At 40.9% G+C, this 19,306-nt stretch overlaps 1 protein-coding gene across 1 annotated transcript in view; it reads right to left on the reverse strand.

Annotated features, from left to right (window-relative positions):
- Positions 1-10,238: 10,238 nt before the first annotated feature.
- Positions 10,239-19,306, reverse strand: part of ppap2d (phosphatidic acid phosphatase type 2D) — a 33,708-nt gene continuing 24,640 nt past the window's right edge. The window contains exons 3-7 of the mRNA XM_056232767.1: positions 18,874-19,031; positions 15,695-15,978; positions 13,393-13,450; positions 10,986-11,162; positions 10,239-10,889 (exon numbers count right to left, since the gene is read on the reverse strand). Of these exons, the coding sequence (XP_056088742.1) occupies positions 10,788-10,889; positions 10,986-11,162; positions 13,393-13,450; positions 15,695-15,978; positions 18,874-19,031 (779 nt within the window). The 3' untranslated portion in view covers positions 10,239-10,787. The remainder of the gene's footprint in view (positions 10,890-10,985; positions 11,163-13,392; positions 13,451-15,694; positions 15,979-18,873; positions 19,032-19,306) is intronic.

Raw genomic sequence — 19,306 nt, forward strand, 5'->3', positions numbered from 1 at the left:
GTATAATGTCTAAAGTGGACTATCGAAATAAAGTGTTACCCAAAGTTTTGACAAAAGTTCTCTCTCTCTCTCTCTCTCTCTCTCTCTCTCTCTCTCTCTCTCTCTCTCTCTCTCTCTCTCTCTCTCTCTCTCTCTCTCTCTCTCTCTCTCTCTCTCTCTCTCTCTCTCTCTCTCTCTCTCTCTCTCTCTCTCTCTCTCTCTCTCTCTCTCTCTCTCTCTCTGAACAGTTTACAATGTGCACTGCAAGCCATGGATAAAGTATTCATACATTTTGAAAACATAACATATACATCCCAGAAATAAAACACTGGATAAAACAGCTGGGACATTTATTAGTTTTAGCTCCAATAAAAAAAAAAAGGTCCAGAGTAGATAGTGGTCGGGGACCCAAACATCTTAATGTGCCCCTTTCTCTAACTAAAACAGGCCATCTTCCATTCAGTAATGGACAATAAGCCTTTATTGAAATGCATTTGCCTTTTGTTGTGTAAGCACTTTATAGTTGTAGGGTGCAGCAGTTAGCAAAAAGTTAGTTTAAAAATGTATTTTTTATAATTGTTAGTATTCTGCTTTCTGTATGGTGCATGCAACAACAACAAAAAACAAGTTTGCATTACTGTAAACAACATGCTTAACTGTGCTGTTTTTTTTCCATCTGTAGAATATTAGAATATTAGGTTTGTTAGATACGTATATTGTTTGGAGCCAGTTATTATTTTTGTGAAAAAAAATAAAAAAATGTCAATAGAAATATACTTATTCCAACCAGAAGCTAATTTGAGCATCCATCATTTTCAGTTCCATTTCAGTGCATCACTCATTTTGGCCCTGAGTCTGTTGCTTCATGTGGGTTTTCACTTTCAGTGTGGACAGAAACAGAGCTGCTATTTTCTGCTTTGTCTCACTGTCTCTGTCTTATAAGCAACCCTACATAGACTTTGATTTTACTGCACAGCATTTGTTCTCCATTTTGTTTTAATGGCAAAGAGTCATGAACTATTAATCCACACCTGCTCAAACGCCCACAACAACACGCACTTGTTTTCAAGCGGATTGCGACTTAGCTCTCAGACGCAATAACAAACACATAACTTGCTATCTTTTTCAGTACATGTCCTTGTCTGTCTCACAGATAAAGTGTTGTATTCATTTAGCTTTAAGTGACTAAGTTATAGACCGACAACCATGTTGTTTCCCTTGAAATTCCTTTCTGTCTGTCTTATCTCACAGGTGTGGTATGTCTCTCTCTCTCTCTCTCTCTCTCTCTCTCTCTCTCTCTCTCTCTCTCTCTCTCTCTCTCTCTCTCTCTCTCTCTCTTTCTCTTTGTGACTGTGTGTGGCTTCAAAGGTTGATGTAACATAGTTAACCCAGGTAACCTTGACACTGTTTCTGAAGTGGAAAGTCGCCCTAGAGCATAATGTTTAACATGGACACACTAGAATAAACTAATACCCTGTGTGGCGCCTACACGGATCAGATAACACTCCTCATGACTGTTGTGGTCATTACTATATTAACAGCATGAGCTCACTAGTCATGAAAGAAGCACCTGTCACCCAATGTTGTTTTATTCAAAACCTTTTCATAAACCTGTGAGTGCATAATTTTTTGGAAGAGGAAGACTTTTTTTGATTAAAAAAAAGGCTATTAGGAGTAGGGGAGACCTGGGTATTGTAACACCATCTGGGTTTGAATTTGTTTAGCGATCATGATAATGGAAGTTTAAATGACAGGAATCATCCGAATTCTCGTTTAGTTTGGTATATAACGTTTGCCCAAAACTTTGACCTAAATGTTGGGACAATTGGTTACACTTTATTTTGATGGTCCCCTTTAGACATTCTGTTGACTGTAAGTAAAGATGGACCTACATATCAACTATTTCAATTCTATTCTGTTCTTTTTTAAAGCTTGAATTAAAATGCTTACAATTGAATGAGGTAGGTCAAGGAAACCCGGACAGCATCATAGTGTCGGCCCAGATCTGGCCCACATCTGCGTGTTGAATCCACATGTACCAGAGGTGGCCCGGATCTGGGCCGACACTATGATGCTGTCTGGGAAGGGTTTTTATGAGAGTAAAATCAGTTTGAACAAGTTTGATTCACAAAATAAATGCATGAACAAAATTTGGTGTTACAACCATCCTCAATCCCCCCCTACACTCGCTTATTTATAGCCTAAAGAAATTGAGTAAAAGCACAAAAAAGTCTAAGAAATCTTCTTAGAGAAAGTGTTGCTTTTTATGACGTACAGAATTTTATCAAAGAAATCGAAGAACTCCGGAGAAGCTTGGAGACGCTACACTTAAAACTAAACGGATGTTCTGAATGATAAGACAGCATCAACAGTGATCTACCTTTTTGTTGCGCAAACATGTGCGAGAGACGTAGAAGTGTGTTGAAATCTGATGTGTGGGTCTGTCCTCTCAGGTATGACTTGGCAGGATCCAGCCGGGGTGATGTACGTGTCTTAGGGGAACACAGACACCAGAGACACCACAGCACATCTGATTCCCATCTTCAGCCCTCACTTACGACCCTCAGGGGCATCGAGCTATTTTAGAACTCTTCGGGCTTGTTGCGGTGCCGTTGACCCTGGCGCAGTCCCTACGGTCAGCTCTGAAGAAAAGTGACTGAGATATTTAGTCATCAGTGCTCTCAGACGGCCTAGTTAATGTCTTTCACAGGCTGGAGTCAGAACACATTGTTCTGGTCGGGGAGCGGTAATGACCGCTGCCACTGCATTCTCCACTTTCATTACTGGGATAAATGGAGCAATGCACTCCATATCAGGGAAAGGAACAAGACTGGAACTCCTGAATATAAACAGCCAATTAATCCAAGCTAATTCTATTAGGAATTGAGCTGGCATCACGCAGAGTTGAAGCCGTGAGCCGCGGAGCGTGGCGAGAACAGCGCCGATACCGAACAACGCTTTCATCCAGCTCATTTTGCCAGTGCTGAGGTTTAGCCTTTTCCCAGAGCAGATTAACGCCACCGTCATAAGCTGCGGTGAGAGCGTAAATAAAAAATGACGATCATTATATAGCAAAGCGTTTGCGGCTTTGGATTTATGAGGTAGTTTTAGTGCCACTGCGGGGGGAATGTCGGTGGAGTGCTGCCGGCCTTTTGTTTGCACGTGTTCTTGATAATGAGACGATAGGGTCGTAATCAGATCTTGGAAGGTATGTCCTACTTCCGATTGCTGTCTCAGGTATGAAGTGCTCTCGTCTGGCCGGACTGGAGTGAAGGGAACCTACGTGGGAAAATACATGCAAGAGACATCCTTCGCCAAACTCGATTCTTATCTCTAGACGTCACTTTTATTTATGACGGCAGCTCATTTTGAATGTTTGTTCCCTTAATTTCTTATCAGTCTAATTCCCCTGAGGTATGAACCATGTGTTGGTCAAAGAAGAAAATGGGGTAATCTTTATTTTCTTTGATAATGAGGGGTGAAGGGTCTAAAGTATTTCACAGGCTGTTATTAGGGCTCACTCAGGCAGATCGAAATGTCCAGGGGCAAGCCAGATGCTACCGTTGGGAAAAAGAGAAAGGACTTAAGTGGAGAGAAAGAATGCATGTAATGTCAGAAATCAGAATTTATTAGAAAGACTGTAAGACTTTTTTTCTTGTAGAATATCCAGTTTCACAAATCCATCAGAGTTATTGATGATTTAAAACACAAATTAGTGAATTCACAACATAAGACTTTGCCTTAAAATCGGCACGAAACGTAGTCGGTTGCCAACAACTTTACTACCATTTTGTGATGTGGTATTTCTGAGTGACGCTGTTTCTCAAACAAGAAAATGGAAAATATATGCACCAATAAGACCAGTAAAATGCATTAAAGGGGTAATTCACCGCTGGTAAAATGGGCTTTCAATACAATTTTGCTGCCCAAAATAATCTAATAAATCTGATCTGTACCAAATACTGTATGTAGGAAAACTTCAACACCCATAATGCACCAGGCATGATGTCAACCAAGGCCACTCCCACCAGTCTGTTATGGATACTCTTGGCCAGAATCAAATATCGCAATGCTTTAGTAGGAAATACTTCTCAACAAACTTTTAGTCATAATGGTGACGACCTGTATTGTTCCTGGGTGCAAGAATTCAAAGAGTAAAGGCCATTGCACACTGAGTCCGAAATTTTCGTATGTGTTTTTTCGTGTTCATCAGCCTAAAAATTCGTCACGCACAGAAACCTTGCACACTGAGTCCGATGCGTATTTATTAAACCTTTGCGGAAAAAAACGCAAAAAATACTAAATGGATTCGTCAAGCAGTGAGGATGATTTTGTTGCCCTCTCTCTTATTAAAAAGAGAAAAAGAGGAAATATTGGGTCCTGTGCCGAGAGGAAGGAGAGCTTCAGCTCCTTATCAAGGAGTTGCGAAATTATCCCGAGCGATTCAAAATTTACCTCAGAATGTCAATGGAACAGTTTGATGCTTTGCTAGCGATACTGGAGCCACATATTAAAAAGAAGACCACCAAAAAAGACACACACACACACGGCCGGCAGAAACGCTGGGCAGACAGAACAGCTGTATACAGGTTTGTTTATCATACAGTACTTTGTGCTGTGAGACGAAGTGCATCAACTTGTCAGATGCCATTCTGGATTTTGTCTTTCGCTTGTACGGTGGATCTGAATTGTCAAAAGACCTCCCAAAATGCTGGCTATGGATGCGAAAAACGCAGAAAATCGAACCCGATCCGAATTTTTTTATGACGGACGAATGTTTAGGAGGCGGTGTGCAAGCATGATTGACATAACGTGAGGTCGATTTTTTTTTTTTACGTGCGAAAATTTCGGATGCGAATTTCGTACTCAGTGTGCAATGGCCTTAAACGTTTAGTGGGGGTGAGTTACTTTCGGTTTCCAGTGAAGGCAGCGGCTAACCCAGACAGAAACATTGTTCCAGCCCAGATCCGGCCCACTTCTGGTAAGCGTTGAATCCACATGTAAATATGAAGGGAACAAACAAAGCAAGGGAAAATCTGAAAAACATCTGTTTTTAGTCAACTGGATGACAACGAACAGTATTTTAGGCCAAACAGAGGGGGGAAAAAACTGAAAGAAATTGCTGTTCTATCAGTTTCGACCGAAGCGTTCATTTTTACCATAATGCTGTTAAAAGAGTATAAGTACGATACAATTTTCAGTGATAAACCTACCCTTACAGTAACTGTTCTGTTAATAACCCTCTGTTGATTCAATTCTCCAGGTGGGGATACAAAAATGCGGAAGTATCTGTAGTTATCGCGAAAGCCCTGGGCCTGTCAAAATAAATGGGAATTTCTCAGTCCAGGAAACACAGAGAAAGAGTAAACATTGTTCATTTACATACTGACATTGGAACAGTACAAAGCGGGGTTGAAAATCGGCTTACACTGACCTTCATTTGTCCCAGTGGTCTTGAGTTTCATAGTGACACCTGCTGGCATGGAGGTTTTTGTTTTTTAATCAATGCCACATCAGAGGACTGATTCCTTTTCATTGATTAATTTATATGAATCATGCAGTTTAAAAATGGACATTCCCGGACTTAATAAAAAACCAGGCTTTGTGTGTTACTGGTGCAGGGAGGCTGTGTGCTGCATTCCACTAGTCTGCTGTGGACGGTGCAGCTGTTTCCTGGATGGAGGGATTTTGTGCTGTGGTGGCTGTGGCCGTCATGTTCGTTTCATCACTCCATAGGCACTGCCTGCTTGGACATTTCAGTTTTCCATTCAAAATCATTCTGTTTGGACTGATGGATCGCACACATGCCGAACCATACCATCACTCTGGACTGATTTGGACTCCGAAAGTCAGAAAAATGGCTGCTTTAAAGACAACATGAAATCAAAGTATGATATTTACTTCCATTCCAAATAAATTTCTGGTCTCATTCTGCACAAATCATCAAATTATTCACCTTTCTTCACCTCCTTCACCAAACGACTTGTTTTCTGTTCAGACAGCAACATAGTGTCGGCCCAGATCTGGGCAACATCTGGTACATGTGGATTCAACGCATCCCAGATGTGGACCGGATCTGGGGCGACACTATGTTGCTGTCTGGGTTGACAGAACCAGACCTACATGTGCAAGGAAAATAGTATATTTAGTGAGAAGCATATAGGACGAGACTTGATTTTATCCAATGGGAATTTTGTCCATTATAAAAAATACATTTCTTAAATTTTTTTAAATGTCTCTTCTGCTCACCAAGGCTGCATTTGTTTAATTAAAAATACAGTAAAAAATGAAATATTGTTAAATTTTATTAGAATTTAAAACAACCATTTTATTTTTGAATATATTTTAAGATATCATTTATTCCTGATGTCAAAGCTGATTTTTTAGCATAATTACTCCAGTCTTCAGTGTCACATGATCCTTCAGAAATAATTATAATATTCTGATTTGACGCTCAACAAACCTTTCTTGTTATCAATGTTGAAAACAGTAATTCAGATCAGGATATTCAGTGAAAAACATGTAGGACGGGAATTTATCCACTGGAAATTGATTGGACCATGAAAGATGGCCTCTATATAACAGGTAGTTGGAGAGAAAGGGGGAGGGGCTAAAAATGAGAGACTAATGGTGCGTTCTATTATGTATCCGTGTTGGAGTTCCGACTAGGAAGACAGACGTTGCCTAGCAACACGCACCACGCGCCCCCTTTCCTTGGATTTCCCAGCTCGGAAGTCGGACAACCTTGAGGACACCAAGATGGCTGCGCCCTGTGTGACTTGTAAGTATGAATTGTTTTCGATTTGAATCACTCGTATTACTGCAATACCTTACTGCGTCCGTGTCACTGCCTGTAGGTATTGGAATCGGTCTTGTTGTGAGTGCAATATTGAATGAACGGGTGTTACTAACGTGGCTAGCGTTGCTAACAGAAGATAAACTAAAACATGAAATAAAGTGAACATTTTAGAAGTTCAAACGGCTGCATTTGATAAGCGCCTGGTACTCAGCCAATGCTACCATAGCAACAGCCTTCCGGGTGGCGTCCATGTTTTTTCTCCGACTCGGACACGCAAAACATACCAGAACGCTTGAAGTGTAGAAGTGACGTCATATCCGAGGGCCGAGTCGGTTTGTTGACAATAACAGAACGCACCAAAAGCATTTTGATTAATGTTTATGAAGACACTTTAAAAAAAAAAAAACATATTTAAATATTTTTTTAATAATGTGGATATTCTAGATTTAATGCATACTTTAAATGCTTTGTGAATGCCATGTCATGTTGTCTTTCAAATATCAGGGAGTTTTATTTCCAGGGATAATCTGTCTCTGCTTATCGCTGTTGATTCCGGGCTGCAGGATTATGGGGCAGAGTGAAGGCCGTTGGAGAGTCATAGTGGTAAGACAAGTTGAGCGAAGTGTATTATGTAAAACAGCAGGGCCATACATTATGGAACATGTCTACACGTCAGGTATAAAATATGTTCCCTGGTAACAACATTGTGAAACAAAACAGCCCCAAAACCACAGTCACATTCCTTCCCACTCGAGCGCCCCACACCCAGAGCCCCCAACACCTCCCTGCGCCACACCAGCAGCCAACCACAGAGCTCCGCCCCCTTACTCGCCCCTCATACCGCACCTCCACTCATGCCTTTACTGCTACTCGCTCCCTCTCTCTTTCTCTCTCTCTCAATTGCTTTATCTCTCCCTCGCTCGCTCTGATCTTGGCTGCCTTTTATTCTGCTCACCGCGTCTGGAAGTAGGTACACTGGAGAAGAAAAAAGAGAAGGAAAAGCAAAGCCTCCTCCTCTGCCTCTATTACTTCTATCTGACCAGGAACCACCATGACCCCAGAAACAGCCAATGCGCTCCACTGCACTCGAAGAGAGAGAGAGAGAGAGAGAGGGAGGGAAATGAGGCGCAGGGAGAGAGAGAGCTGGAGAGATTGGATGATTAATGTTAAACTAGTTTCCTCTAAGAGCTGCTCTTGTGTGTGTCATGACAGCAATGTTTCAATATTTTAGCACTCTAACCTCTTGAGTTCAAGGCTTAAACTTTTGCCTGATGAAGCAATAGGGATGAGAGGTCAGGATGGGGGAGAATGTTCAAAGGCCGGTGTTTCTAATTCTGCTTTTGTATCACCCTTGCATTGCTTATGTATTTATTGTCTTTGTATTATTTTGCAGTCCTCAAGTGGTCAAAGTTTGATTTGTTAGCATTAGCAGTTAGCCACTGCTGGTTGAAGAGCAGGGGTTCTCAACTTCTCAACCTGTAACTTTCTAGTAATCGTGAAGACCTTGATTAGCTTGTTCAGGTGTGTTTGATTAGAGTTGGAGCTAAACTCCCCTTACAAAAAATAAGTATACTTCAAATTCATGTTATTAATTATTCAAGTATATTTTTTAGTATACTTCATGTAGTAAGTATACTAATATCAATGTACTAGAAGTATACTTGTAAATGTACTGTTTCACTACTTGGGACTAAATTGGCCCACTTTTTAGTGTATAAAAATACTTTTAAGTATACTTTAAGTGTAACAGTAGTAAACTTTGAGTTTACACAACTAGTTTAGAGGTCACTCTTCCGCCGGAACTAGATTTGCGTACGGCAGTTACCGGAAGCCAGTGATTATAGTTTATAAAGTTATAAATATGGATATTTTTCTTACAAAAATGTATCACTTCGTTTTAAAAGGCCTTTATCAAGCTGTATGGATTACTTTTATGATGGATGGATGCACTATTCACTCCCATTATAAAGTTTGGAAGAGCCAGAATATTTTTTATTATAACTCCGATTGTGTTTGGCTGAAAGAAGAAAGTCATATACAGTACACTTAGGATGGCTTAAGGATGAGTAAATTATGGGATAATTTAAATTTTTGGGGGTGAACTAACCCTTTAAAGATGCAACTACAGACCTTTTTCAGAGCAGCACCATGACAGGCATGAAAGCGAGGCTGTGAGGGATAGACTTACCATTTTTCAATGGCTTCCGCTGTCTACTGTCATTTCTTGTAAATATATTTTTGCAGTGTTTCATCAGCAGAACAATCCAAAAACACATTAAATAACAGTGCAACCCGCTGGAGATATATGTCTATCCCTCACAGCCTCGATTTCATTCTCATTCAAAATTAAAGACTGCTGTGAATAAGGTCTGTGACAAAGTAGTTTGTCCCAAAGTTTGCCTACTATGCTGCTACACACTCAAAAGTATGTACTTTTATCTTCACAAAAACAGTACATACTTTTAGGACATTGTATAAGTAGGCGAATTGGAACTCAGCATAAAATTCAATAAATTAACATTTACTGGGTCTTTATGCTTGCCATGCAACATAGAAATAGTGATGATGTGCAGTCTCAGGTGTGTTTATCAGCTATTTTACAGCAGCTTTACTCACAGTGGTTGTGTATAAGTGTGTGTGGGAGGATGTGCAGTTGGTTCTGCCAATATATAGGAGGGCTAAATGAGATTTAAAAAGAAAAAGATTGAACATTCATTTTATTGGTTTGGTTTATTAATACAGTGGTTATTTCAGCCAAACAGGCTCTTCACAGAGGAAACCAACAAATGAAATGAAACTAGATAAGTAGAATATAGCTTTCTGACAATCTGTGGCTCAGTCACTAGTCTCTTTAACAATTAGCAATAATAACTGTGTACCTGATCAACACGAACGATAAGAACATATATAAACAAGTAAAACAAGAACTTACAAAAGTGATGCTAATACTTCAGAAAATCTGGATCGTTTATAAAATGATTTATATACATTCATTCTGAATAATTATAATTTGGGGGACACACAAAGACGCAAACAAATGGCACTGACCGCAGGGAAGAAAGAACACTGATTTAAGAAGACAAAATATAAAATATTATCTGCAGTAATTAGACGATTCCATAGTGTAATTCAAGTGCTATGAGTAGTAAAGGGTACACAGGTATAGACCCCCGGTCCGCTGAGCGTTTGGGCACAATTCAAGCCCTCATTATGCGGAGGGGGGTGAGGAGGTTGTCAGCTCAAACCTCCTTTCAGTCTCACTCATGCAGTGAAAGTGGTTAGTACAAACATGGAGTTTAGCCCACCTTAATACAACATAAGCTTAATAGCATTAGCATAAAATCTGTGCTTTTATAAAACAGAGGGTGTCTACAACCCAGGCAGCGACATAGTGTCGGCCCAGATCCGGCCCACATCCGGTTCACGTACGTTGATCCCACACGGCCCAGACGTGGGCCCGATCTAGGTCGACACTATGTTGTTGTCTGAGAATCGCCACCGCTATGATTGTGCAACAGCGCACCAGAACAGTGGTCTAGCCAGGTACAATAGCAAACATAAAGGGTGTGGTCTGAGGCCCAAGGGTTGCTGTGATTGGTCCATTTTTGTCCAACATTCAACATGTGCTCGAAAAGCTTTACATGTTGAGAGTTACATATGGGTTATTATCTTTAATCACTGTGTGAATCTCTGACCCTGGACTACAGGTGACAAATTACAATACAACAATTATTAGCAGCTTCAACTAGAACATATTTCAAAAATATAAAGGATAAACTTTTTCTTATATAAAAATATCATTTATCTATGGAGGGTTGATACCATGCGGACGGGTTTGTTGAAGGGTTAGACATGTATGCATAACTGTTCTTCTCTCAGGATGGGCAGGAAATGGTTCTCTGTGAGGATTTGAACACGTTCCAAAGTTCTTTGTCCCATTCCCGTTATTCGCTCCATCACTCCCGCTTTCACTATCAATCTCTCTCGGGTGTCTCTATGTGCAGGTCTGTTAGCAAACGGTTTGCTGGCTGGACAGGGGACTTTCCAGAGACAAGCTTGCGGGAGACATGTCTGGACGAGACTTCTTAAACATGGATGAGATATAAAAGGCCTGAAACCACACAAAGAAAACGTCAAACAAAAAGTACCTTACACTTCCAGATTCATAGTAACGCTTGTCTAGAATGTGTTGCGACGTGATTCTTACCACCCAGTAAGCAGTCAGTCCCCCCTGCAGGAAGCCGGTCAGGACGTCAGTGGGGTGATGGCGGTAGTCAGAAATGCGACTGAGTCCCGTGTACACTGCCAACATCACCAACATGAACTGCAGCAACGGTCGCAGGAGTCGCGCCCCTCGCCATGACAGCCGCGCCTGCAGGTAGAACTGCGCAAAGACAGGAAGTTTCAAGAATGATTAACATAAGGGCTGATAAAAGTGTACAGACTGATAAATAAAGCTTACAGAGTGTGTTTGTGTGTGTGTGTGTTTGACCTTGCTAAACTTTTGATGACACATTTCCTGAAAGATTTCAAGGAAGTTAGCTAAATCTGATAAACTACCCTCAAAAGCCAAAGTTTAGTTTTAAAAAGCAAATTGTTATATTTTAGGTGAAGTTTTAGTCTGTAGTTATTATAAATAGCTTAACGTCAGCATGAATTTACCCCATCTATTTTCTAAATGCATGTTATTGATCTTATATTGTAAAACATTTATAAACTTTTTGTTCGAATTTTTAATCAAAATTTCATCTTTTGTTGAAGTGACAGACTTCTCTCTGTTGATGTGTCCTGGACTTCTTTAATCATTTTGTAAGCATAAACTCTGTCCTTATAATCAACTGCAAGGTTGCATTAAGATCTGCCTCCATCCAATCAGCAACTGTTGGACTGAACTAAGACTTTCCCTACATTTCTTTATTTTTGATTATCCACTTCACTCGGATGTACGTCACAATACAGAAGAGAAGATCTGTTTCTGCTTCCGTTTCATCACGACTTTAGCTTTCAAAAGAAACACTATGTCAATGAGAAACACTAATTTATAGGCCTTCCACTTAGTAGTTACGTAGTTTCTGTATCTCCACCCTAGTAGTGGATGATAATATTAAAAAGGTTCCATTGTTTCACTTTAATTCACAAATCCTCTCCCATGTCCTCATGGGATAGTAAAGTGTTCATCGGATACGCACTTCAGAATCTCGCCAAAAGTAGTAGGTCATTCGGGTACTTTTCGCTTATTGTTTTATGAATACTACAAATTTGGACATACTACTTGGGTCACACACTGTTTTTCAACTACTATGGAAGTAGGCATATTCGGATGCAGGGTTAGTCTTCACGTCTGTGCTATATTAGACAGAGTGTCCCAAATTGGTCACTTACGAGGCTGCATTTCAGTTAGAAGTAAACGCTAGCTTTTTGTGAAGAAATAAAATCACGTTAACATGTGCTCATCGTACCACCCTGACAACCAAGCTATAACGAAAGCCGGGGAGAAATATTGGGGTCAGCAGGGATAGGAGAAGTATTGGCTGTAGATGAACTTTATGGATATTGATGTCACACATGGGACCGCGAAACATTCCAGACTTTAAGGGTCCTTGTGCGCCTCCCATCACCCCCATCACAGGTGTTTGGCTTCCTGCAGTAAAGCCTGGAGCAGCTGGCGCTCAGAGCCGGAGCATGTGGCCGCAGGTCAGGCATTCAAGGCAGGGCTAAGCTTGAACAGAGCGGCCATTGGATGGGACCGAGAGAGAAAAAAGCAGGCAGAGAGGACAAAGAGCCTGGCACGGATTCTCTATAGCTTTTCCCTCGCTCTGTGCTCTTCTGTTCGTGTTCTCTCTCTAATGAGAGTTGAAGAGCTCTCCCACTTTTAGAGCAGCCAGAGGCCCGTGAATTGAATCAGATGAATGGTAGAAAATAGCTTGTTTTTACACAGCGGGACAGATCTTCTTTCCTCCGTTCTAAACGTGATTGGCACTCAAGGCAGAATAAATTCTGATATGGTTTGTGGGGCAGTTGAGTGAAAGAGAAATGTGAATGCTATTGAATGTCAAGCTTTATGATTGCTTGTAAGTGTTTTGTCATTTTTCCCCTTATTGTGCCCCTTCCCCAGACCATAACAGCGAGTGAGAGAGAGGGGTTTAGCTGAAAGAAGCCTGTCTATCTCTCAGCAGGCCAAAGCTCCCCCCCTCCCGGACCCAACCCACAACTAAACAAGGCCTCCTCTGTCTTCGGCTAGCTTTCACTCGCTCTCCCTCTCTCCACTCATCTATTCATCAGGCCTCTGGAGAACATTCCCCCTTTCACTCAAGCCTTTCTTTTCCGCTTGAAGCAAAATGCCTTTTGGGAGTTTTTTTTTTTTTGCATTCTCAGAGCCTTCTTCTTTCAGTATGAGTGTATTTGTGTGGATTTGTGTGAGTTGAAGTTTTGAGAGAGTTTCTTGTCAGTAGGAATTTTTGGGCATTTTTCCCACATGGCAGGGATGGGAAGTGAAAGCTGACAACAGTACAGCTCCTCGCCGGCATCCCACGGCAAGCACAGGAGTTTGCTGCTACCCTGACGTGTGTTTGAGTGTGCATGTGGAAAATACGGCCACACATGGCGATACTCACTGCCAGGTAAAGCATGGTGTACATGGCGAAAGATGCATGGCCCGAGAAGAAGGACTTTCTGTTTAAGAAGAGCAGAGGGAAATATTACCAACTAAATGTCACAATCCTGCAAATCATTAAACCACAGCACTGTTTTATGGGCCGTTACATTGTCTGCATTATGTTATATTAGGTCATCACAAGCATACATGTTATTCTAAGTAAATACCTCCATAGTTCCATAAAACATACCATGTGATTAAAAAGCATCTAACATTTGCACTTGAAATACTGTAATTCAATCTTAACTAATCACACACATTCCCCCGGGTTTCACTGACAAGGCTTAAAGGGATAGTTCACTTTGAAATTATTTTTTGGTTTGTTTTAGCTTACCTCAAGGGCATCCAAGATGTAGGTGTCTTTGTTTCCGCAGTAGTTTCAATTTTGATATTTTTAGGTCAAACCGTTCTTGTCTGTCAGTCATATAATGAAGGTCTATTGTCACCACCTCAAAGAGTCCAAATTAAACATGTTTTAATGACTCGTAAATGTAAGTACACATTGATGGCCTAAGACACGAAACGAGTGGTTTGTGTGAGAAAATGAACAGTATTTATATCGTTTTTACCTCTTGTAACCACAGTCACGTCCAAGTACTCTGAGGGCGCGGGCGCCTCTGTCTGCGCAAGCGCCGGAAAGCGCCGGAAGTGAACTCTCGCGCGTGTACGTCACTCATTGTTTACACAGAGATTTCGGAAGTGTTACCTTTCACTGTGAAGATCTAAACATATTTAGATATACAGGAAATCGCAATGGAAGACGATTTCGATATATCAACAGACAACGTTGAATTTTTTCCGCAACCGCTCGAGAGATCACTTCCGGCGCTTTCCGCCGCTTGCGCAGACCGAAGCGCCCGCGCCCTCAGATCACTTGGACGTGGCTGTGATTACAAGAGGTAAAAACGATATAAATACTGTTCGTTTAAATCATTAAATCATGTTTAATTTGGACTTCTCTGTGCATGCTCTTTGAGGTGGTGACCATAGACCTGCATTATATGACTGACAGACAAGAACGGTTTGACCTAAAAATATCAAAATTGAAACTGCTGCGGAAACAAAGACACCTACATCTTGGATGCCCTTGAGCTAAGCTAAAACATACCAAAAATTAATTTCAAAGTGAACTATCCCTTTAAGTCTAGTCCCAGACTAAAATGCATGTTTGAGCTGTTTTAACTGAAAGTGACTAGCTCTGACATATCTTAAAATATGTCAGTGCCATTGGTTTGTCTCAAGATGCACACCAGTAATGTTTATATATAAAAGCTACTTAAATCTCCTAATTGAACTAAGGTGTAATCCTGGCTTAATCTAAGCCCTGTCTGTGAAACCAGCGTGTGGTTGCAAGTTAAACACTTTTTTTTAAAATGCCACCACCTACTGCGGTCATCTTTTTTAAATCAGTTACATAAAAACGTAGATTAGCCTAATTTGATACTGAAAAGTAAGACTGACTGCCCTTGACTAACTGCTAGTGGGTCATACTAGAACTTAAGACACTGTCTTAACATAATGGCTATGTTTATGCAACCGGCCAGGCCTATAGATGTTTCAAAATCTAGTGCACCTCCTTTCTAGGCAGCATATAGCTAGTGCTGATCCAAACATCTGAGATATCTTCTTTTGGCCAAATTCTGAAGAACTATTGCATTAATCCTTCACAGAGTAGACAATCCCACAACACATTGCAACAAGCTCTAACCAAGATGGTGGACAAAGTAAGAGACTTGTCGATCAAATCGTTCTAATTTAAAATGAGAAAATATTGAAAATCAATAGCTATGCGTGTGAGGAAGATCCCACAGGAAACAACCTCAGAATGAACAGTGACAAGCTTACAAAGAAGTGCACTTAATTTGATTGGATGTGCACTTATAGTGTACTTAAAAAGTAATTACTTTTAAACAGTACTTCCAGGTAATATAATATTTATGAAATAAAAGGCCACTTACAGTAAGTGTATACACTTTCATGACTACTGTACGTTTCTAAACACATTAGGTACACTTTTAAAAAGTGCACTTTGTAATACTAAAAGTATGACAAACAATTGTTGACAATGTCTACGTGACGGATGTAGAACATCTGGGTTTCATTCATACTACACACAAACATACTGAACACATTTTTAAAGTATGTACTTAAAATAAATACTCATTCAAAAGAAGCAGATACTCAGAGAGTATGCAATATTTTAGCAGCCTAGCTCATCTCATCTCTGTGCCTAACAAAAAAAACACTTGTAGTCCACATACCTGGCCTCCTCCACTATCTTCAGCGTGTTCCTGCATCTGACATCTGAAATGTAGGCTCCAGGTAGGCAGTTGAGTGAAGCATAGGTCACATTGCAGGCCGACAGGAAGTGGGGACGGAGTCGGCCCACACTCAGCTTTGCCATGTTGGTCAAGGATTGCCCTACACAGCAGCCAAACAGGAAGCTGCCCAGCTCCTTGTACAGGCAGGACACGTAGAGGTTTCGCACAAATGCTCGTGAGTGCACACCTCTGAACCGTACCCGGTAACACTCTCCGACAGCAATCTGAGACAGACAGGGGACACCGTTGAGGTTACAGCCATGCCATACAGAGTTAAGATAAGTTCACCGCCAGCCCTAACAGTACCTCACACATATTCACAAAGAGAACCTTGTGTTCAATAGCAAAGTAGATGAAAAGAGTAAATCAATAGCCTTGAGTAACAGGAGAACCGTGGGCTAATACTACTGTGGACATGCAGTCCCTTAAAGGGATAGTTCACCCTAAAATGAAAATTCTGTCATCAGTTACTCACCCTAATGTGGTTTTAAATCCATACGACTTACTTTCTTCAAGGAAACACCAAAGGACAATTTTAATGTACATGCCACCATAGACGTAGCTATCACATATTATATTTCCAAGTCTGTAAGTTGTTATTCACAAAAATTTAATTTCCAACTTAAACTGTCGTAAATCTTGAATGCTTTAGAGCACAGACTTAAGTTTGACACTTGGCAGATTATTGCTGATTTGAAAAAAAGTTTTAAAAAGTGAAAAGAAAAATTTTACGTTTTATTGTCATGAAAAATTACATTTTTATATGAAATATATATTTTCAAAAACATGTTTTACTCTAAAACTGTGAGAAAACCAAAGCCATAAATCTAAACAAGTTGTGTTCAAAATTTGAGCCTGATATCTCAAAAAATGAGCTTTCAGTAAGATTTTGTTTGCCTGAAGTACTATAAGATTCCACTAGATGCAATTCGTCTCCCATTCATTTCCAATTACACTCACCTAAAGGATTATTAGGAACACCATACTAATACTGTGTTTGACCCACTTTTGCCTTCAGAACTGCCTTAATTCTACGTGGCATTGATTCAACAAGGTGCTGAAAGCATTCTTTAGAGATGTTGGTCCATATTGATAGGATAGCATCTCGCAGTTGATGGAGATTTGTGGGATGCACATCCAGGGCACGAAGCTCCCGTTCCACCACATCCCAAAGATGCTCTATTGGGTTGAGATCTGGTGACTGTGGGGGCCATTTTAGTACAGTGAACTCATTGTCTTGTTCAAGAAACCAATTTGAAATGATTCGAGCTTTGTGACATGGTGCATTATCCTACTGGAAGTAGCCATCAGAGGATGGGTACATGGTGGCCATAAAGGGATGGACATGGTCAGAAACAATGCTCAGGTAGGCCGTGGCATTTAAACGATGCCCAATTGGCACTATGGGGCCTAAAGTGTGCCAAGAAAACATCCCCCACACCATTACACCACCACCACCAGCCTGCACAGTGGTAACAAAGGCATGATGGATCCATGTTCTCATTCTGTTTATGCCAAATTCTGACTCTACCATCTGAATGTCTCAACAGAAATCGAGACTCATCAGACCAGGCAACATTTTTCCAGTCTTCAACTGTCTAATTTTGGTGAGCTCTTGCAAATTGTAGCCTCTTTTTCCTATTTGTAGTGGAGATGAGTGGTACCCGGTGGGATCTTCTGCTGTTGTAGCCCATCCGCCTCAAGGTTGTGCATGTTGTGGCTTCACAAATGCTTTGCTGCATACCTCGGTTGTAACGAGTGGTTATTTCAGTCAAAGTTGCTCTTCTATCAGCTTGAATCAGTCAGCCCATTCTCCTCTGACCTCTAGCATCAACAAGGCATTTTCGCCCGCAGGACTGCCGCATACTGGATGTTTTTCCCTTTTCACACCATTCTTTGTAGACCCTAGAAATGGTTGTGCGTGGAAATCCCAGTAACTGAGCAGATTGTGAAATACTCAGACCGGCCCGTCTGGCATCAACAACCATGCCACGCTCAAAATTGCTTAAATCACCTTTCTTTCCCATTCTGACATTCAGTTTGGAGTTCAGGAGATTGTCTTGACCAGGACCACACCCCTAAATGCATTGAAGCAACTGCCATGTGATTGGTTGATTAGATAATTGCATTAATGAGAAATTGAACAGGTGTTCCTAATAATCCTTTAGGTGAGTGTATTTTAAGGGTAAGTAATTTTCGACCGTGAGGAGCACAGGTGTGACTTTTTTTTTTTTCAGGACCGTTAAACCTGTTTTGTGTTCACATAGCAAGTGCCAAAACCTTTACCAAGTTTCGTACCATTCCGAATAAGAAAAACAAAAATTAAATGAATCAGCTGATCAAGTATAAATGATTCGTTCACAAATTGGACTGGTCAGGTTGATGAGTTCGGCTCACCGACTTAAGGCCGTGAGCTGTTAAAAAGTTACAAAAGCAAGCAAGCGTCAAAGTAAAGAAGGAACACAAAGAAGGCTCTTCTCACTTTTCATCTTAATCTCATTTATGATGATATTCGCAGTTTTAGCTCTTCTGGTATACCTTTTTGAATGACGGACAAACACCTGTCATCTGCTGGTATGGAGAGTTATTTCCTTTTACACATACACAAAACGTAATGTGCTAGTTGCCATTGGCTGTAGTCAAAGCTTTCTGAAGTCTTCTGAAGGCACGAGTCGTATTGACCACTTTTAGCATACTTTCATGTTGATTTAGCATCCATTTTGATGCTTAAAAGCCTCTGTTGTCATTCTTTGCAATTCCATGGAAAAGAAAGACTGGTACAACTATTGCAAATCTTTTGTGTTTCTGTGAAGAAAATGCATCCGACATGAGGGTCAAGTCAAGTCACCTTTATTTATTTAGAGCTTTATACAATACAGGTTGTTTCAAAGCAGCTTCACGGTAATAAACAGGAAAATAGAATCAATGATGCAAACTTTATCAAATGTGACACATTCAAATTCGGTTGTAAAGCAGCTCTAGACAATCCTCATTATTCGGCTCAAGTCAGTTCAGTGTAGATTCAGGGTGAGTAAAAAAGACAGAATTTACACCGTTGGGAGAACTATTCCTTTAAGGCCTTTTTTAGCAAGTGATATTTTATATGTGTGTGTTCTCACCGTAAGTCCTGTGATTATGATGCCCCCGGCTATAAGCATGCTATCAGGAATGGCCTCATCTTTAATGTAAGGGTAGGTGATGCTGGGGTCCCCGCAGAAGAAGCCCCTCATGTACGGAGTCACCGCTTTGAGCTCACAGGCGAAGAACGGAATGGAGGCTGTCAGGAGAGAGACAGACGGAGTTAATGTTTCTGTCGAAACTACCTGGAGGAACGTTCTTGTGAGTGTGTCTGTTTCTCTGGCACCACGACATCAGACACAGATACATCTTTCATGCTATATTATGTGCAATTAGAATCACGAGTGAGGCTGAGACATTGAGACCGTCACTGTCTTCCTGATGGGAATGGAGATCCAGCCCAAGGAGCTGACATTCCATGCATAGCTCTGGCAGAAAAAGTGCGGGAGGGGGGTGGGAGCTGAAAGAGAATGA

This window comes from Rhinichthys klamathensis, unplaced genomic scaffold, assembly GCF_029890125.1.
Source record: "Rhinichthys klamathensis goyatoka isolate OS25496 unplaced genomic scaffold, OSU_Roscu_1.1 h1tg000015l_1, whole genome shotgun sequence".
Taxonomy (NCBI): Eukaryota; Metazoa; Chordata; class Actinopteri; order Cypriniformes; family Leuciscidae; genus Rhinichthys; species Rhinichthys klamathensis.